This window comes from Hyaena hyaena, unplaced genomic scaffold (assembly GCF_003009895.1).
Source record: "Hyaena hyaena isolate Hyena2069 unplaced genomic scaffold, ASM300989v1 scaffold_116, whole genome shotgun sequence".
Classification (NCBI taxonomy): Eukaryota; Metazoa; Chordata; class Mammalia; order Carnivora; family Hyaenidae; genus Hyaena; species Hyaena hyaena.
In genome coordinates, this window is record NW_024080748.1 from 1,790,081 (window position 1) to 1,812,152 (window position 22,072).

General features: G+C 46.5%; 1 protein-coding gene across 1 annotated transcript in view; it reads right to left on the reverse strand.

Moving 5' to 3' along the window:
* MRGPRX2 (MAS related GPR family member X2) overlaps positions 1 to 22,072 on the reverse strand; it is a 49,641-nt gene that overhangs the window by 8,851 nt on the left and 18,718 nt on the right. Inside the window, 2 exon segments of the mRNA XM_039236744.1 lie at positions 90 to 179; positions 18,716 to 18,723. Of these exon segments, the coding sequence (XP_039092675.1) occupies positions 90 to 179; positions 18,716 to 18,723 (98 nt within the window).

Here is a 22,072-nt window from a genome sequence, read left to right on the forward strand (position 1 = left end):
AGAATAAGCTGGGGTTGGAGCCAGGACAGAAAAGCCACTGGGCTGCAGGATCCTTTCTATAAAAAACTCCGCTGGAGAGCGGGCCTCGCCAGTCTCTTGTCTCTTCTTGACCCGGGCCGGAAGACTATGGCTGTATAATCAGAACGATGGTTGATGCATAGTGGCCCCGCCATGGGGTGCTGGGGGAAAAATGGATCAAAGTTGGCCTGAACTGGCTGGATGGAGGAAAGAGCAGTCACAAGGCTTCAGAGAAGGAAAGAGAAGTCAATCTGAGGAGAGGCGAGGAGGGCACGAAGCAGGAGACTCCCTTGTGAGAGCGCTGTGCCTTTCTCATCCAGTTATGGTTGTTTACAGTCCTTGCAGAGGAAATCACATGGCTTCTCAGTCTCTTGATAACACCAAATAAAGCAGCAACTTCTACAGGGCTCTCCCTAGCCGGAAGACTAGAAGTTCATTTCAGAGCTGGGGCTCTAGGAAGGACCTCCTGCTTCAAGGCAGCGCTGAGCTGACTTTTTAAAAAATGTTCATTTATTTATTTGTGTGTGTGTGTGTGTGTGTGTGTGTGTGTGTAGCACACATAAGCAAGGGAGGGGCAGAGAGAGAGAAAGAGAGAGAGAGAATCCCACGCAGGCTTGGGAGGTCAGAACCCAATTCACGGCTCTATCCCACGAACCCATGAGATCACGACCTGAGCCAGGACACTTAACTGACTGAACCACCCAGGAGCCCCTGAGCTGACTTTCTACTGTCCTAGAAGAGAAGGAAAGTAAAGGCTTATTGAATTCTCGTCTTCCCTTTCCTTTGCATATCAGGTCAAACTGCTCTTGCTCAGTCAAGGGCTAGTTCCTCAGAAAGAAAGAGGATCATGGAGATGGGAGTTCTAGGGCTTCTAGAAGCTGTGTGGTCAGGTCCTGCAATCAGGTCCAACTGACTGGAGATAGCCAGCTTCTTTCTACATCTGGTCCTTTGTTCCTTCAGATCTGCCGTCAGAGAACATAAAACACGGGCCTGGGGAATTTCTAGGAAATGAAAAAGTTGGGTCAAGCAATGCTTTAGTCTTCCTAGTTGATATTTCTTTTTTCTCTAAGGCTCACTAAAGTTCATTCAATAAACGTTTATTGCGTTTATTGAATGTCTACTTTGTACCAGGCACTGTTGTAGGCACTGAGGATAAGCATTGAACATCACAAAAATCTGACGAAGGGATAGAAATGTGACATTCCACATGGCACCACTAGGTGGCAGTCAATGATTATTGTGGGGATCATATAACCCTTGGCTAGCCTGCAGGGGGCCCAGTAAGTGAAGTTTGGGAAGAGGTCCAACTTAAAGTGGGATAGCCAAGGGGAGCCATGTTCTCTCTGGAAGGTTATTCATGGGTGGCAGTGTAGGGCAGTGTCGAGGAAAGCAAACTCTGGAATGGTCATTCCTGGTCTCGAATCCTGGTCCTAACAGTCATTATGAATTAACCTTACTAACAGTTAAGTTGTTAGTAAGTTAACTTACTTTAAGTTGTTTAATCTCACTAACCCTCAGTTACCTCAGTGGAATGGTGATATCCCCCTACAGAGTGGGCCTGAGGTACTCAAAGGCTCCAGTGAGTACTTAGCACATGGGAAAAGCTCTTTGTCAAGAACGTGCACATGATGGTCATCCCTTTCATCAGGCCATTCCATCCCTGGAATCCCACAAGGCCTCTGAAACTTGGTCCTGACCTCCAAGTCCCCCAGGTAGCAGGGTCTGCAGCTACTCAGCACACATCGGCCATCGAGAGTCCCTGGGGTCAGAGCAGTGGCCTGGCCCTGGCCCTGCTGCCTGCTGCCGTGTGACGGAGGGTGAGCCCCGGGCTTCCACTCTTATCGCTGCTCCTCTATTAGAATAAATACCTCGTGTAAACACGGGCTATAGACTGTAAAGCCCTATAAAGACATAAGGGCTCATTATGGCCACTATAACTCTCTTAACTCTCACAGGAACATTTGTTGGGGAGCAAAAAGGGCCTCTCACTGCTCTCGCTTTAGTTTCCAACAGAGAGCAGCTCCTCCACACGTCTTTCTGGCTTCAGGGAGCCCCAGTGACCTCCACGTCACCCTCTTCGTCCTTGATTCCTTAGGGCCTGGCTGCTACCTGGCAAGGCCTGCCTGTCTGGTTTCCTCCAGCTTCTGCTGTCAGTGTCTGCACAGGGCAGAGTGGGGAGAGGGAAGTGGGATTTAGCCAGGGAGGAGCTGGCCTGGGAGGGTGTGTGTGAAGGCTGTGGTGGTGGGTTGGGCACCCAGGAGGAGGACAGAGGTCTGGTCCCAGACGGGGGTTCAGTTTCAGCTGAGGGCTGGCTTGGCCTCAGGCCCTGTCATGGTTGCTGGACAGAGCCGACCCTGGGGCCTGGGAGCTGACAGGTCTCCTTATGAAACCAGCTCCTTGCATGAGGCTGGACTTTAGAAAACTAGTGCTGAGGGGCGCCTGGGTGGCTTAGTCGGTTAAGCGTCCGACTTTCGCTTGGGTCATGATCTCGCGGTTCGTGGGTTCGAGCCCCGCGTCGGGCTCTGTGCTGACTGCCAGCTCAGAGCCTGGAGCCTGTTTCAGAGTCTGTCACTCCCTCTCTCTCTGACCTTCTCCTGTTCACGCTGTCTCTCTCTCTCTCTCTCTCTCCTAGAAATAAATAAAACATTAAAAAAAAAATTTAGAAAACTAGTGCTGAGATGCTGGGCACCTGCCCGTTTACAGATAACTGCGCAGTGTAGACTTGCACTGTGGGAGAATGGAATGGAAGGGGCGAGAGCAAAATGTGTTCTAGGATACAAGGATCTCGCTGTATCTGACACTATATCTCACATGCCTTTCAAATGCTAAACTGCCCCTGCCTCTAAGCCTCTGTGCACAAAGGCCCCTTCTCTGCCTCCTGGAACCCCTCTGACCTTTTGGCCTGCTCAAGTTCCCTTTTCAGAATACATGCCAGTTCACAGGGGGCACTTTCCTGGGCTGAATTCACACCCCCTGTGCTCTGCCCTAGCGGGTTGACACAGCACAAGCTGCTCTATGCCGATGATAACGAGTGTGTCCTCCAGGTTGGAATCTCTCTGAGAGCAGAGCTTATGTTATTCATTCGTTGGTTCATTCATCCATTTGTTCAGCAGTAATCATGGAGCACCCATTGCCTGGCAGACCCTGTCTTGGGTGCCAGAATTGGCCCAGGGAGCCAGGCTTGAAATTCAGGTCCTGACTCCGGGCCCAGACCTCCTCCTCCCTGCTCACCTCATCTGGAGCTCAGCCCCCTTGTCATGCTGTAGGGAAGCAGTGCTCAGGCCCCCCTCCTCTCAGAGCCCTGACAGGTGACCCCCTGTGGCTTCTGAGGGCACCTCGCTCCCACCTCCCTCTTCTTCCTGGACAGTGTCAGTCAGGTAACAGTAGAAACGTGCCCTTTTCTTAGTCACCTCTGCAGCCTCACATGGTGGCCCCAGGTATCGGGTGCCACTTTGGTGGGTCAGGCCTGGTCAGCCACTCCTGGCCACGTGACCTCAGGCGAATTCTCCAGCCTTTCTTAGTTCCCTCATGTCTAAACAGGAGGTAGTAAGAATACCTTCTCTCTGAGGTGTTGTGAGTTCTCTGAGATTCTGGGCCTTCAGTAAATGGCAATTCTTGTCCTTCCTGTCCCACTTCTCCCACCCCTCAGGCCTGAGGGCCGATGTCAACTCCCATCCATGGCAAGTCAGGCTCCAAATCAGCAGATGCAGCACTAAGAAGCCCAGGCTTCCTCTTCAAGCACCCAGCCCTCGGTTAGAGTAAGAATAAAGATGAAGTAATAGTGAGTTATAATAATAGCAATGCCTATTTTTTAAAAAATAATTCTTACTCTGTGCCAGGCACTGCTATATGTCCTTTACACTTACTGACTCGTATGATCCTCGCTACCATATGAAGTGAGTGCCATCACCATCCCCCCTTTCTAGACAGTGAACCTGAGACCCAGACAGGTTAAGAAATTGCCCAGAATCTCACAGTACAAGCTGGCAGAAAGCGGGAGATATTCTGCACAGCTGGTGTACAGCTGGTTGCCACAGCAATGGGTAGATTTAAAAGGTGGACCTGGGCAATGAGAAAGAGTGAAATCTGGCCAAGTGTAGCAACATGGATGGACCTTGAGGGTGTTATGCTGAGCGAAATAAGTCAGGCAGAGAAGGACAAATATCATACGTTTGCACGTATAGGAGGATTAGGAGGAATTTAATGGAGGACCGTGGGGGAGAAGAAGGGGGGAAATGGTGGGGGAAAGGGAGGGAGGCAAACCATGAGAGACTCTTGAATGTTGGGAACAAACTGAGGACTGATGGATGTGGGGGGGAGGGAGGAGATGGGCATGGAGGGGGGCACTTGTGGGGATGAGCCCTGGGTGTTATATGGAAACCAACTTGACAATAAACTATTTGTAAAATAAATAAATAAAAAAAATCAAATCAAAACAAAACAAAACAAAACAAAAAAGGTGGGCCTGGGGTATGTGAAGTGGGGCATAAGAGATTTCCAACCCACTTAGGAACCTTCCCAGGATGCCCAGATGCCTTGTGAGTCAGACTGGTCCTGCCGTTGGGCCGACCACATACTGTCATGCTTTGTGGTTTTTCTAGGTCCTTGAGAATTAGAAAATGTCTCTTTGTGGGACTTTAAGATATTACTTTGAGACGGGGGAGAGGGGAGACACCTAGGGACCCTGTCTCCCTCTGATACCTCTTCCCCCTCTGCTGTGCTTGGGCTGACTTGTTGGAAAGAACCTGTACTTCTGTCTCTACTGACTATAGATACAGATGGATTGTCTTCAGACATTTGGAACATAAATTAACATTTCCTTGAACACATGTCTGCATCTGGCAATGACTCAGAGATGTCCAAATCAACAAGGAAGACTAAGAAGATGTCAAGTCAGTTTGAGGAGGGCTAGTAAGGGTTTACCATAATAAAGGAACAGAAAGAGCTAGCTGGTCATTGATCATTGCTCTAATTTTGGGTGGCCATGGTGGAGGCAGGGCAGTGAGTCCCATGGAACTCTGCTTCTGTACATTTCTGGCTGAATGACAGTAACTCTGAGCCTGTCTCCTCTGTCTGTGAGGGTGACAGTGCCCTAGCAGACCTGAAAGTGCTTCGTAAACAGGTATGCGTGGTGGTGGGAGAATGGGGCATGATCATAACCACTGCCAGCACAGTCATGTCACAGACCCCCTCAGACTGAGGGTGCCATCGTGAAAGAGGGACTCATGTACAGGGGAGAAGGGACCCAAGGAGTATCTGGGTATGTCACTTAAAAGGAGGAGGGCCCGAAACAGGGAGCTGGGGAAAAAAGCCAGGGCACCTCAGAGCTAGGAGAAGTAGCACAAGAAATGTGTCAGACAGAGGGACGATTCTGGAAAAAATATTTTTTATAACATCTCTTGCTGCTGGGTACGGGCAGGTTGCATTTAATGGTTGGGGATGGCGCATATTTGTAATGATTTTTTTCTAACATTGTGATATATTTCCTAGGCAGAAAGTTTCAGGACAGCGTCAGCATCATCTTTTCAGAGATGCAGAATTTGGGGGTCTATCCAGACCCACAGAATCAGAATCTACATGTCTGCAAGACCCCAGGTTATAGAGGCTGAGAACCAGGGCACCTGGGTGGCTCCATTAGTTAAGTGTCCGACTCTTGATTTTAGCTCAGGTCATGATCTCGTGGTCATGGTATCAAGCCCTGTGTCAGGCTCCAGGCGAGGCATGGAGTCTGCATGGGATTCTCTCTCTCTGCCCCTGCCCTTAAAATAAATAAAGTTAAAAAAAAAAAAAACAAAAAACCCACGAGGTTGAGAACCATGGCTTTTCTTTATCATATGGTCTAAAACAGAAGTAAGATAGGCACTTTTTAAGAAACATTTTTTTTATTGGGATGTAATCGACATATAACATTGTAAGTTTCAGGTATAGAACATAATGATTCAGTATTTGTATATATTCTAAAATGATCACCACAGTAAGTCTAGCTAACATTCATCATCATACATAGTTAAGAATTTTTTTTCTTGTGATGAGAACTTTTAATATCCTCTTAGCAACTTTGAACTATGCAATGCAGCATTATTAACTATACTCACCATGCTGAACGTTACAAGGATGGGCACTTTGCCTGGGTGTTCTGGAATAGCAACAACATCAAACTTCGTTTCTCCTCCGCTGGTTTCCCCCAGCAGGCATCCGGTGGCTCAAATGGAGAGAAAGACTAGGATTAGTAGTGTTGTCTCTGTCAGCTGCTGCCTTTTCTCAGCTCCACAGAGACCCTGAAGTGGTAGACCAAGCCCTGGTCAGTTCCCAAGCCAGGCATGACTCCCAGGGAATGGGCTCAGAGGTCCCAGTGCTGGCCTAGCCTGGTGCTTGCAGGCCCAGGTGCCCTGGTATCTACAGAGTTTTCTTCTTCCACCCACTCCCTCCCCTTATGTTGTCCTTGTCTACATGGATGAACTTCTTCTGCCTTTGTTTCTCTGCTTGGAACAGAAGCTATAGCTAGCCCTGAGCCCCAGCCCTGATTACCTTCTAATCTCAAGGATGGCTAGAATTTGTCACCATGAGTCTCAGTGGAGGCTGGGAGTCTTCTCTCTGGAAACCTGCAGCTACCAGCCACTCATACCTTAATGTAATTAAACTTCTTAAGAGTCAGAGACATAGCTAGACTCTTCTTTAGTTAAGACTATATCTAGCTGAGTGGTACAGCTTTCATGCTTATGTAGAAGATTCCCATGGGTGTCCACAACACAACAAAGCTAAAGGACTTTGTCCCTGTATATGCAAGAATCTATTCCCCTGGGAAAATAAGTAGAAAAAAGAAGCAGTCCAGAGTCCACATTGGGAACTATAAAATTAGATAAGATTACTTTAAATTCCATATAATAATATATCCATTGCCATGCCTGAGCTGAGCCTTGCCTTAACTCCATCATGTACTCAGTATCTTTGACTTTCAATATGGAAGGCAGTTACTGAGCCTCCATACTGAACCAGGTACTGGGCTCAGTGCTTGATATGCTTTATATCATTTAATCCCCACCACATCCTTTTGCCAAGATGAGACAGGTGAGGCTCAGGAATACCTGTGCAGGGGGGAGATGAAGAGGCTTCAATCAGTCCGTTTTCTGAGGTTATGGGATTGGTAGATGGTAGAGCTTGGATTAAAACCCAGGTTTGTGACAACAAAATTCATTCTCTTTCTGCCCCCTTGTGGGCAGCCCCCAGCAATGTGCCTGGGACAAAGTAAGCCCTCGATAAATGTTTTAAAAATGAATGGATCTTGCCACATAAAGACTACTGCTTGTTGAATGCCCACTACGTGCAAACACTTGCTATATGTTAGTTCGAATCCTTATAACAATCCAAGAAGGTATTGATAACTGTTTGTTTTAAAGATAAGACAATACGTTTCAGAGAAGTGAAGTAAATTTCCCAGTCATGCAGTTAATGAGTTGTTGAACTGGGATTTGAATGTAAGCTTTTCTTTCTGACCTCTAAAGCCAGGTACTTTTGTCTGTATCACCTCATCCCTCTAACATGGGGAATCTAGTCTTGGGAAGTCTCAGGTCATGTCTCCGGGTTGACACATTACCAGTGGTGTTGGAGAGGGGCAGACCTGTCCCTGCGGTTCCAGAGGACAGACCCTTGAGCAGTGAGTGAGAATTCCATCAAGATAGATGATGGCTAGAGATAGGGAGGCTTTTAGCAAGTGTCTGGCAAAGTGAACAAGTGGGTGCCCCATCACAGGGAGTGTTAGATGACTGTCTCCCCAGAAGGCCCAAACGCTAGACGGGGAAGGACTTCTGAGTCCCTTTAGCTCTGGTAGTCTGAGATGCTATCATTCTCTTGGTCTACCCTGGAAATCGCTGGAGAGGATGACTCAACATCACCCATTCTGAAAGAATAGTTCAGAAGAATACAGTCCTGGCTATTCTAGTTTCTAGGAAGTATTGTGAAAGGCTTGATTGATGAGGAAATTATGGAGGATGATTCACGACTCAAGGTCAGCTTCTTCCTCCTTTGCTGGCCTCATCCAGCAGCCTTTCATAGGGGCTGAGTTTCTTCACACACAGAAGTAGAAAATGTCACACAGCAGGTTCTGATCTTGGGGCTCAGCTGGGAAATAAATTGAAATCTCAAATAAATGGAACCCATTACAATGTACAATTGAATCTCAAAGGACCGGTCCCCTAAAATACTCTCTTCCAACCAAATAATCTGAGCTTAGAGTTATGAACGCTCTCAACTATCTTTTGGAGACAAATGCTGAGTGAGTTTTCCTGCAGGCCCTAGGAATTCCAGACCCCTCCTGCAACACTCTGAAAATCTGCTAAACTATGAATGGCAATAGTAACGATTTTCACTTGTAAAGGAGGTTGCAATTGACCAAGTAGTTTTGTGCTCCTGCCACTTGAGCCTTTAAAGATCTCACGTGACAAGACTCCAAAGATGGAGAAGTTAAGAAACTTGACTAAAGTCACACGGTTTCTAAGAGACAGACCCAAGACCTGAATCTAGATGTCTTGATCCTAAATTCAGTTACAGCTACTGTTTTTCTCAAGGGAAATCATTTGACTTCTGGCATCAAGGCAGATGCCCAAAATAAAGAAATACTGGTTAAGGAGAAGAGTTTAATTTTCATAACCTTAAAAACTAATGCTTCAGTGGGTCCTCTTAGGCTATACCTGTTCCCCGATGCCCTCCATCACTTCTCTCCACTATCACAGCAGGAAATCCTTCCGGGTCTCCAGTGTGGTTACAACAGTGTCTGTGCCTTTTATCCCCCTACAAAGGAAGGCAGTGTTCATAGTGGCAGAGAGCATGGGTTCCAGTCCTGCCTCCTCTTCAGCTGTGTGACCTTGGATGAGTTAGCTAACCTCTCTGAACCTTAATTTCACACAGCTAACCTCATGGGGGGCTGGTGATGATTAACTGAAACAAAGTATTGGAAAGCTTAGCACAGTGTTAGGCACATAATAGGGGCTCATTAAATTTGGACTGAACATAGGTGTGGAAAGCAAGGACTTTAGGTCAATCCCTAGCATTGCCGAGACTCATTCTTACAGCACACATTCAAGCAGCATTGACTAAATACATGCTCCAAACCAAGTGCTTCTGTGTGCCTTGCTTATTTGTACCTCCCAGCAACCTCTGAGGCAGATATTATTCCCATTTTATGCCTGAGGAAACTGAGGCTCACTTGCCAGCCACCGTCTGTCATATGTGTCAGAGCTAGAATTTGAACTCAGCTCAGTCTGACTCTTATTCCGATGCTCTACTGTGCAATAGCAGGTCACCAGTTTGCACAGATTGGATAGGGTGCATTACTGATTAGGTCTGGTGACAGGACCTCCTGCCTCCACCCCCTCTGGGGTGTCCAGGGACTGTACCTCCAGAGCTGTGGTTGTGCCACCCTTACTGTGCAACTTGGAGCCAGTCCCATTACCTCTCTGGGCCTCATGGACTTTATCAGCAAACCAAGGAAGTTGGACAGAGCATCTGGAAGATCTTTCCCAGCTCTGGCCTGCTGCAATGCTCCTCAGATTTCAAAAAAAGATGCCAGCGCATGATCCTGGAATATAGGAAGCATAAGAGTGGCCCTTGAAATCTCATATCAGTTTCGCCTTTTGAACCCATGTGTTTCTGCACAAAATCAGGACCTGCCAGAGGAAAACTCTCTAATTAACCTACAGGGACTAACCCAGCTAGTAATTACCCCTATTATTTTTAATTGTATTTTATAAGGTGCCTTTCATCCAAGATCTCAAAGGGCTTCTCAAACACTCATTAGCAGAGCCCTACCCCCTCCCATGTGGATATGAAAGGCAGAGACTGATTTTAATGTCAGAAAGAAGAGGTGGGGGCAGAGAGAAGGGGACTGAGATCCTGGGAGCAATTTTACCTCTGAGTTCAAAGCAAAGGAGAGAAGAGTCATATGCCAGAGAAACGCTCACCTTCCAAAAGAATTCAAGGGCTATTCAATGAAGAGCAGATGGATGAGGAAATGTTCCTTCTTTTTAAAAGATCACATTCTGTCTGTTATGTGCCTAGGAGAGGGCCATTCAGTTTGGCACGGTTCAATTAGATTTGCTTCATTTCACTTTTTTGATCAGTTTTCTGCAAGCTGGTCCCCAGCACAGAGGCCTGTGCTTGGTGATGGAAGAGTATAAATGAGGCAAGGGGTTCAGAGCATACCCACTGCAGTTGTCGGCATATTGGTGCAAGCAAGAAGCATACAGTTACCCCCAGGAGAGCCCTGATTGGCTGCCTTAAATGAACAGCTGAGGTCAAAGTTAAGATGCCCCAGCATGTGACCAGCTGCTCCCCCAGTACCTCCCTGGCAGTCAGTGGAAGGAGAATGAGTCTGGGTCCATATGCTAAGACCAGAGACCTGATTGACAAATGACATAGAAGGACCATTTTGCATAGCTCATCATGGGGGTCACTCCTCTCCTTCCCTCCCCGCCTCCTTGCACCATAACCAAGCCACCAGGGGTACTTGAACCAAGACAAGTCCCTATCCTCCCCATTCCCATGAGTAGATGGAAGGGATCCCTGTGGAGCATGAGAAGCTTCCCTCTCCCAGGGTTCGGTGAGGGCCCTGTAGTCTTTCCTTCTGGTTTGTGAGCTTCTGGAGGACAGAGCCCTGCCTGCCCATTCACCAACTTCCTTAGCACACGTTCTGGGTGCAGAACAGTGGATGCTTACCACATATTTATTGACTAACACAGAGCAGATCATGAAGCTGCCACCCTGTTTCTGGCCTTGCAAGGAAAGATCCTTTCTCTCCTCAGCTTGCAGATGGCTAGATCCAAAGGACAGCCAGGGCCACGCAGCCCGAATGACTTTAGAAGCCAAGAACGGAAGACATGCTAAGCTGTAGGTGAAGGTGCCAGCAATGTGGTGACCGAGGGTGTGGGAAGCAAGGCACATGGTGTGAGGTAGCAAAAAGAAGGACTGACCTGGCTTCTAGGAGCATCGGGATCCTTTAGAAAGAAAGTTGGGACGTACGGGGTAGGGCTTCCAATCATTCACTGAGGGGAGCTCCAAGGGCCCAGGACAGGGATACTCAGGTGATATAGCCTGGAGGGACAGGAGTGACCTAGAAGGATGAGGTATGGCCTTGCCCAAGGAGCCGGCAGTTTTGTTTTGGAGATAAGATTAGATTTACATGCAGAGCTATTAGAGAACAATGCAAGGAGATTGATCACTGACTAGATCAGGAATTTCCCGTGTAGAAAGAGAGTCTTACTCATTGCCATATATCTTTGTTGGGCCTGATGAAGTTGTAGGTACTTTTTTTTTTTAATTTTTTAATGTTTTATTTATTTTTGAGAGAGAGAGAGAGAGAGACAGAGACAGTGTGAGCAGGGGAGGGTCAGAGAGAGAGGGAGACACAGAATCCGAAGCAGCCTCCAGGCTCTGAGCCAGCTGTCAGCACAGAGCCCGACGCGGGGCTCGAACCCACGAACCGTGAGACCATGACCTGAGCCAAAGTTGGACGCCCAACCGACTGAGCCACCCAGGTGCCCCGAAGTTGTAGGTACTTTTTACCGCTCCAGATACACTTGATGATGAGTCAGATGGCATGAAAGTTTAGATGGCCTAGATCAGAAAAGGGAGGAGCCTGGAGGCCACGATACTGGGGAAGGCTTTAAGAGGAGGAGGAGCCATGGTGGTTACTAATAAATGATAAGTAGAAAGAAGAACCACTCACCTTGTCAAAGGGTTTTCCCATCACATAAAGCCTGTGCTGTGAGGACAATCAGAGGAATGTAGTTGCCCCATGAGAGGCCATCTGGCTGGGTTTTGCCTCTCCAGTCCAGTGTCCATTCCCTCATCTTCTGGGAATGTGGAATGCCACCTTGCTTTCGCTCAGTCTATGTGTTTCACTGGGGCTACCATCGCTTCTAGACTCGGACCCAGCCAGTCCGTGCTGCACCCTCCAGGCCAGAGAATTTGCCCAGAGATGACCCCATGACCCAACCTGGCCCAGTGAGGACGCTCTTGGGGACTTTTTGTAGAACTCTTGGGGGCAAGGCACTCTTTCCTTTGGTGTTGCAAAGCTAGAAGAATGTATGCATGCAGCTCCTGGTTGTGAAACTGGCTTCTAGGTGGAGGCAAGACCATCTGTAGATGCAGCTAGAACAGAAGAAGCCAGAGCTGCAAGATACATGGGACCTTGGTACTCTTGATAATTTCTCAGATATATAAGTCACCACATTTCTTTTGAAAATTTCCTCTTAATGGGGACACCTGGGTGGCTCAGTAGGTTAAGTGTCCGACTTCGGCTCAGTTCATGATCTCCTGGTTTGTGGGTTCAAGCCCCGCATCGGGCTCTGTGCTGACAGCTCAGAGCCTGGAGCCTGCTTCCAATTCTGTGTCTCTGCCCCAGCCCCTGCTTATGGTCTGTCTCTGTCTCTCTCTCATAAATAAGCACTAAAAAATAAATAAAATAAAATAAAATAAAATAAAATTTCCACTTAAGTCACTTAGATTAAGGTTTCTGTCACTTGTAACTGAAAAAATCCTGGCTCATATGCCCATCTGGTGAGTGATATTGTGAACCAGAACCTAGGTCTCCTCATTCATCATCCATCAATCTGTCACCCATCCATCATCCACCATCTACCCATCTATCCATCCATCCATCCATTCAATACACATATATTTAATGAATAAAGCAGTTGCACAATGCATTTTTATGAATTAACAAATGGCTAATTTGTTATGATGTATTTGATGACAAAGATACATCCACCTCTCCTTAATTCTAGTGGAGATTAGTCAACAAAATGCAAACCAAGTTCTCAACTCAGAACTTGGAATTCAGTCAGGAACTCAGTCCTCTAAGGCAATGCTGAGTTTTGTCAGTGTCATCAGCACACCAGACGTGACCCTTCTTTTGCTAAGCATGATTCAGTCTTGCTGGTGCCCCAGCCCAAACAAGAAAGTTCAGAACATCATTGACAAGCATGTGGGTTTTCCTGTTGAGCTGATGGCAATACTTTGAGCTCTGTGGTGATGTCAGTGTGAACTGCCAAAGAGAACATAGCTGCTCCAGCCTCACTTTTGTTCCTTGTACCACAGTGGCCATGTTAAGTGCAGAGCTGCCCAAGAACCATGGAGACAAGTGCCAGCTCTTTAAGGATGCCTCTGTAACACTCAAGAGTTGGGACACATAGAAGTAAACCAATCTCCTGCTCTGAACTCCTGTTTTCCAAGGAAAACTGCAACTCAGAGAAGAGGGAATGTGCTCAAAGGTCAAGGGCGCATAAAGAATTCCAATGAGAGACTAGATCCAAACTCATGACTCCCAGTCTGGTGCTTTTCCTACTACCCCACTCTCCTTCCTCGGCCCACATTCCGAAGCAGGTGGTTTGTATCAAAAGTCTCAGGTTACTGGCATTGGTAAGTCAGGAAGTACTGCAGGCACTAGACCGCATTTCAAAGAGTTTTCACACTGTCTGCTCTCATCTGCTTGTGGGCCATGTGGCATAATAAGGATAGATAGACACAGTGATCACTGAATTGAGAAGGAATCTTAAAAGACAAGTTGCCCAGCCCCCTTCAGATGTTTGGATTCCCTCTATAGTACCTGGGGATCCACCTGTCAGATTTGCAGGTGGCAGGGCTGGGGAGAAAGAGCTGTGCTCTCAGTCCCCTCTTCTGACTCCTCCAGGACATCAATCCATCAATGGCCTCCTCTACCCATCTCTAAAATCTTCAGTCTCTTTCTCTCCCACTCCTTCCTCTTGGTTAACAAATATCTTGGGTCTCCTCTTAAAGTAAAAAAACTAATAAACAAGCAACTATACTTCTTTTAGTGTTGCCAGATGCCTTAAGACCTTCTTATCTTTCTCTGGTCTTCCATCAAATTTCTTGACTCATTGACGTTTGCTGTCCACACTTCATGAACCACCCACGCCTTAACTTTTGGCAGCCTGACTTCTTTCAGAGGTCACCAATGACATCTTAATTATGATCTCTGGTGGTTTTTTTTTTTTTTTTAACCTTAAAGTTTTAAATATCCTTTGTATATTCAGGTAAATTCATCTCCACACCAGGTGATGACAAATGCTGGACCAGTTACTTCACAGATTCGAGGAAATGAAGCACTGAGCGCAGAAAAGGACCTTGGAGATTACCTTGTCAATTCTTACATTTTACAGAAGGGGAAACTGAGACATTGGGAGAGGAAATCAGTTGCCTGTGGTTCTACAGAGAGCTGGCAGAATAGCTAAGAGTAGAACTGAAGTCCTTGAAAATATATCCTTGTCCGCGAATGGCCAAAGGTGACTTTTCTGGTGAGGGAGGAAGGTGTTTGAATACAGAAAGTATTTGGAGTTTGTTCCACAATGCATTTCACTGAGATTTTCCTGCAACTGAAGACCTGTATCTGTTGGAACCTGTATCTTCTTTCAAACACTCCAGCAAGAGGTTATATGGTAGGGATCCCAGAATTGGAGTTTCTTTGTGGAAAGGAAGAAAAACAATACTTACTGAACACTTAATATGAGCTACAAAACTAAGGTCCAGAACTGACTCAGATCAATTCTGAAGTAAAACCAAAACTGGAACTCAGAGTTCCTGTCCTTCACCTATTGTTCTCTTCATGAAGCTAACAGCCATAAGCTGACTGCCAGACCTAGAATGCTAGGCTATTGCCTGCCCAGGAAAGAGAGGGAAATGACTGGCTGTGGGCCTTCTGAATGTGAGAACTCCTTGCAAGCCCACTGCATGCATTTGGGTAAGAAGCTGCCCCCATCATTATCTTCAGATAGAGAGAGCATCACGGGCATCCAACCTTCAAAGTTGCACAGGACTCTGTGCTTAGAAGGGCCCCACGTTTAGTTTAATGTTGCCATCTTGAATTTCTTAATAGTGTAAGCAATGGAGTCCCACATATGGGTCTCATATCTCTTTCTTTACTCCCTAGGAAGAACCATTGGAAAGCTTGCCCGCAGGTCAGCTAAAACTAGGCCCACTAGGTGCTTCTCTGCATTCCGTGGACCACTTCCCAGAAGGGTTTCATCCTCCCTAGACATCATGAAGCTCTGTCTTCCTGGGTCACGGCAGAGTGTGGATTCATCTGTCAAACTTTGCCAGGTCAGAAACCAAAGTACCAACCACTTCGGTCATTTCCTTATCTGGTTTGAGAGCCCTTGGCATCTCTCTGAACAGAGGAGAGCCCAGTTCTCTATAGCCGGCATCCCAACATGGCTCCAACTTCCCTTTGCAGCATTTTCTCTCAATGCTCACGTATACAGAGTCTCTGCTCAGCCCACAGTATCTGCTTTTCTTCCCCCAGGTCCACCTTAGACACTTTGGCCTCTACATTTCTCCTTTTCCATTCTAGTGCACTGCCTTATTCTTCTCATCTGCTGATTTTTTTCTCCCATCCTTCAAGGCCTAGCTGTGGCCCCATCTCCTCTGTCGAAGTCTTCTCTAACTGCCCATTCTATATCCTCTGTCCCAACAAAGCTGCATGGTTTGTGAAGACAGAGCCGGTGTCCCACATCTGTCTTCCTCACCACGCCACACACCCAACAGTGGTCAGTGAATTGTTGCTGGTGCCTTGATTCTCAAGAGAGGAGAAAAGACAGGAAATCCATTTCCAGGTGAGGCTGGGTCATGTGCTCCCAGACTCAGTTTGCCTGCTGTTGCAGGTTTGCCAGTCAAGGTCTCATTAAACTGTTTCCCCAGCTGAGGCTCTGGGCCCAGGCCTGACCCAGTGCTTAGGGTGACCACAGATCTCACTGGGCGATAGTGGCTCAAATGTTCAAGGAAGGGAGGCAACGTTCTCAACAAGGACAGAAGTGTGTAGGGATGTCAGGAGTAGAATGTCCAGGCTCCAGAAGGCGATGCTGACGTTTTCTGGCTGATCAGACTCTATACTGTCTGGGCACAACACGATTAAATAAAAGGTGGGAAGTAGAAGGATTGCTGGGAAGAGGAGGGGTTGAGAACATGTGCCAAATGGGAAGTGGTTGTAGGAACCAGGCATGAGGAAGTGGGAGAAAAGAAAGCCTTGAGAAGGGGTGCCTGGGCGTCTCCTTCCATTAAGAGTCTCACTCTTAATTTCAGGTCAGGTCCATGACCTCCCGGTTTGTGAGATGGGTGCTCTCCCCAGCCTCCACTCTGTGTGGGATTCTCTCTCTCCCTCCTCTCTCTTTGTCCCACCCCACCGCTGGCATGCGCTCTCTCTCTCTCTCTCTCTCTCTCTCTCAGAAATAAATAAATAAAGCAGGGCACTTGGTGGCTCAGTCAGTTAAGTATCTGATTCTTGATTTCGGCTCAGGTCCTGATCTCACAGTTTGTAAGATCACCTGAATTGGGCTCTGCATTGACAGGGTGGAGCCTGCTTGGGATTCTCTCTCTCTGCTTCTCCCCTGCACTCTAAATAAAAATAAATAAATAAATAAATAAAAAATAAATAAATAAATAAATAAATGCAATGGTTAAAGGGCTGCCATGGATTCTCGGAGATGGATTCATTCTGTGTGGCCCCTCAGGGCTGAAGTTGGACATGGACTGAAAAGTTAGAGGGAAGCAGCGTTCTGCTCAAGCAGGACTGTCAAGTATGGGAGGGTCTCAAGGCAGAGGGAATACTAGTTGGCTTTCCTGGCTGGGAGTGTCCACACAAAGGTCCCTCCTCAACCTGTCCTCAACTCAGCCACTTACTTCTTGTGCTTCTCCCTACAACTCTTTCCCCTCACATCTCAGAGTGATCTTTGAAACCTCATCTTCAGTCCTTACGCCTCAGATCCTACTCTGATGTAAATGCATCGAACATTCTCCACCAACCATGTTCTGGTCTTATCTCTTACAACAGTTTCCTAAAAATTGCCCCAGCCAGCCGCCTGCCTCCATGTTGCCAGAGTAAGACTTCTAAAATACAAATGTGCATCCATCAGTCTCCTGTTACACTCTTTCCTGTGGATTGCTGGTATCCTCATGAAATGGGTGGATTCCTTACTGTGACTTTCAAGGCCCTGTATGGTCTGACCAGGGCAGCTGTCTCCCTCACCCTTTCACCTGGCACCTTACACACCAGCAATACCGGATGCATTAGCTCTGTGCCCTACCACACTCACTCCCACTGCTGGGCCTTTGCACATGATGTTCCCCTTCACCTGGAAGACTCTTCTTTCTTACTACCACCCCCACCCCACCAATTCCTTTCCACCTGCTATTCACTTATTAGGTCCCAACTTCCATGTCACTTTTCCAGGAAGCACCATTGGGCTCTCCAAGTCTAGGTTAGATGTCCCTCCCACATATTACCTATGCATCCTGTCACTAGCTTTTAGCATACAGTATTATGCATGTATATATAATTACCTACACTCCACTCCCCTCCCACACCAGAGGGCAGGGGCCATATATGACTTGTTCATTCTGTATCTTTATTGACAAGTTCCTAACAAATAGTAGCTGCTTCATCTATATTTGTTGAATGAACAATTGTCCTTTTCAAGAGGCTATAGGAGGAATTTCCTACTTTGGGCTCTTTCACCTCTGGGACCACACTTCTATAAGACACACCCTTTCCTGCTCTTACATAGAATATGTTATCATGTGCGACAGGAATTTCCAGTGTTTATTTCCTGCTTCAAACAGACGTCAGCTCTAGGCTGTGAGGCCAAGTGTAGCAGGACTCTCCGCAGGGATCCATTATGAACTGTATTTGGTTGCACAACATGGTTTCAGAAGACTCAATGGCGAAATGTTCAGTTTCCATAGCATTGAGCTCATCCCAGCCACACATGGGAGGGTGATTAATTTCCTGCAAGGCATTGTGTTCAGATATCCCACCTCTCTGGGCATCATCTTACTTCTGTGACTCCTGTAAAACTTGGTGTTGTTAGTTCACCTGGCAGAAGCAAATAGAACATCAATAGCCAATAAAGTGAACCTGGGCCTACACCTCACACATCATACAACAATAAACTCAGAGTAGATCGTACATCTAATTGTAAACTGTAAAACTGTAACACTCTTAGAAGAGAACGTAGGAGAAAAACCTTCATCAGCCAATAGGAGAAGAGCTGAGATGTGGTACCAAAAACAAAACCCATGAAAGCAAAGAAGAAACTAACTGGACTTGATTAAAATGAAAGACTGATGCTCTGTGAAAGACTTAGTTAACAGATGAGATGATAAGTGAACTCGGAGAAGATATTTGCAAATTGTAGATCTGACAAAAGACTAGTTTTCAGAATAAAGATCTTTCAGAGCTCAATAGTGAAAACAATCCATTTAGAAAATGAGCCAAAGGACTTGGGCGGTCACTGAAGAAGACCTACAGATGGCTCATAAACACATGAAAAGATTTTAACGTCACAGATTATTCAGGAAATGCATCAAGTTAAAACTACAATGAGGAGCACCCGGGTGGCTCAGTCTATTAGATGTCCTACTCTCGATCTCAGGGTCCTTAGATAGGCCCACATGGGCCCCACGCTGGACGTGAATCCTACTTAGGACCCACCCCCCAACATGCACCCACAGTGAGATACCACTACGCACTCATTAGAATGGCTAAAATAAAAACATACCAATAAAACAAATGCTGGCAAGGATGTGGAAAAACTGGATCTTGCAAGTATTCTTGGTGGTCATGGAGAATGGTAAAGCCACTCAGGAAATCTGGCAATTTCTTTGAAAGTTTAACATATACTTGCTCTAGGACCCATGAATCTCAATCCTGGGCCTTTATTTTAGAGAAATTAAAACTTATGTTCACACAAAACGTTCATATTGCACTTTTCCCCACGCAAACTCATTCCACATAGAATATTTGCAGAACACGTTCACACACAATGTCTTATCCACAAATGTCCAGAGTGGCTTTATCTGTAGTAGCCCCAAACTGGAAACAATCTGGATGTCCTTCGATGAGTGAAGGCTGAACAATCTGTGCATGTCTACGCCATGGAACTCTCCCCTGATTGAAAAAGGAAGCGATTCTCAACACATGTAACCACCCAGGTGTCTCTTCAGGGTATTATGCCGAGTGAAAAGAGCCAATCTTAAAAGGTGAGATATTATATAGCTTCATTTATGAAACGTTTCTCCAATTGACAAAATTACAGGGACGAAGAAGAGAGAAGTGATTGCCAGGGGCTTGGGAGGGGCAGGGAAGGAGAGGTTTGACTGTAAAGGGGAAGCACTGAACCCCTGCTTTGTGGTGATGGGCAGTTCTGTGCCTTGGTTGTTATACAAACTACACAACCACAAAGACCCACCAGAAAAAGGTTGAATTTGGTGAAGCTATTGCACCAATCAATTGATAATGCATTACAGACATGTAAAAAGTCACCATGGCAGACAGGTGGGTGACAGGTACATGAAACCTCTTTATACTATTTTTGCAACTTCTTGTGAGTCTACAGCTATTTCAAAATGAAAAGGATGAAAAATGGACTGGGAAGGAAGAGGCAAAGGAATCTCATACTTACTAAACATCTAGCTTGTGAAGTCAGCTTGTTCATTTATTTGATGCATTCTGTATACCAATAGAGAAGTAAACAAATGGTTATTGCCTTTTTGATATTTATAGTCTAGCTCGGGAAGATTAAGTGACTTGCCCAAGATCACATACGGGTAAGTGATGGAATTTGGGGTTGAATCTATGGCCCTTGACCTCAAAGCCAATGCTGCCTCCAAAATTTCTTAAGTACCATGTGGTCATCGTGTGTTTCTTTATTGCTTTTGTCATTTACTGAAAAAAAAAACCCTGCAAAGCAATTATATTGCAAAGTGATTATTAATCAAAACTCTAGAGAGTGTTTTTACTCTATTAGAGGGTTTGCTACAGGGTTTCATTATGAAAAGACATTGAATTATGGAGAAATTAATCTATGTCATCTTTTTTGTTATTATGGACTCAATAGCAAAAACAGAGAAAGAAGGGGAGTTAAAAAAATAAAGACAGGAAAGGCAAGTTTCCCTTTCTCCTCCCAGGAATTTCCCTCAGGTGTTCTGTTCTCAAATCTGGGCCCCTTTAACCTGGATGGTTGTGGGAAGGTGATGGGTTTTCTGTTTCAGCTCCAAGATGTAGGGGGAAGGTAGATGGGTCCCTAAGAGAGGGGCCAGAGGCTTTGCGGGAGCAAAAGTAAGAGGAGTGTGGCCGAGCCTGGAGGAACTGGATGATACGGTGAGATAAGGAACCCCCTCTTCCCACCTCCCTGGGGGTAGCGGGATTTCTGAGAGGTGAGGAGGGCTGTGGGGCCGCATGGGTACTAAGCACAGAGCACTATGCCGTTGGAGCCACAATGAAGGCCGGTGGCCAAGTGTGCCTGAGATGGCATGGGTGTCACCAGTGGAGTCACGGCCCTGAAACGGATCGCTCACACAGTAGCTTGACCGCTAGTGTCTGAGAGGCCAGGTGAGACTCTAGGTACCTCCTCTGCACTCCTGGACAGAGCAAGGTCAAAACTCAAGCACAATCACAAGTGACGGGGCACGACCTTCCGAATGACCAAGATTATATCTCCTGACTGCCAACCAGGCAGGTGGGAGCTGAGCAAGATTTGAGCTGATTTAGATAAATTTAAAAAGTGATGCTTCTTCCATTTGAAGTTTATGGGTTACGTTGACTTCGTGTGTGAATAGGAGAGAGACGGGGGTGTGTCACGCATTTAGCCCAGCACTTGCTCTGCTGGGATGTATCAGTTACATAGAATGACAGATGGACACATGTATTGACAGAATTGTAGCACAAGTGCCCTCCAGCATGCCCTCTATTTTGAATCGGTTTAAACATCTGTGTTCAAGAACTCATAGGTGGTAGAGCCAGGATGTGAATTCCGGTCTGACTGGTTCCAAAGCCCGTTGCTCTGCATTAGTGGAGTTAACTCACTAGATAGTGTCTGGGATGGGATTGCAGTCGGGGCTCTAAACCCACACTGAGAGATGCCTGCCGCTCCTCCTGACGGCCGACTGGAAGGTCAGGTGTTACGCAGCCGCACCTCTGCTCCTCTGCATGTCCCTGTCAGTCACAGCTAGACTGAAAGCAATGACACCTCTGATTTGCTTTCAGGCATGACCCCCGCCTTGACCCTCCATTCCAAGAAGAGCCCTGAATCTTATCTCTTTGTGGTGCTGCTAAATTCCATCTCCCCAGAATGTCCTTGCACAATTAGGAATCCTATTGCCAAGGGCAGGACAGCAAACCTGTCAGCTTTTCTTGTCTGTCCCGTGGTCCCAGCCTCTCCAGCGCTGGAGCAGAGTGTATCATGCAAAGGCGTTGAAATGACAACAAATTTTTGTTTCTGTCTGGTTGTCGTTTTTTGGTTTTATTTTATTTTTTAATTTTTTAAAATTTATTTCTGAGAGAGAGAGAGAGGCAGCATGAGCAAGGGAGGGTCAGAGAGGGAGACACAGAATTGGAAGCAGGCTCCAGGCTCTGAGCTAGCTGTCAGCACAGAGCCCGACGTGGGGCTTGAACCCACGAACTGTGAGATCATGACCTGAGCCGAAGTCAGACGCTTAGCCGACTGAGCCACCCAGGTGCCCCTTGGTTGTCATTTTTAAATGCAGGACTTGAACAACTGTATTATAATTTTAAGATCAGTTGTTGCTAAAAGAACAAAATTCAACCGAGTAAAGTTGAAGATCTAATTGGCTTTATTAGACAATTCATGAATTGGGAAGCATCCCATGCAGTAAGTAGAGGGGAGCTCCAAAGGGCTTCAGAAAGGGAAAGGTTTTTAAAAGTAGGACAAGGAAGTCATAAACAGAAAAAGGAGTATTTCAGGTGAGGTCACCTTCATCTGGGGACAAAAGGGTCTTCGTAGGTCTTCCTTTTGGGGATAGAGAGGTCTCAATGACAGACTACCTTGTTGGTGGTGGCCAGAGAATTCCTGACTGACCAGTAGAGATGACATTTCTGGGGAAGGTTAAAAGTGCAATTAATTTAGGCATTAAGCCTTGGCTTGGTAACTTGGCCTAAGTAACACCATTTTGGGCCTATGATTTTCTTTTTAACATTATTATAGTCAGAAGTCAGTTTTCAACAAATATTTCTGTAAGTCAAGAATGAAGG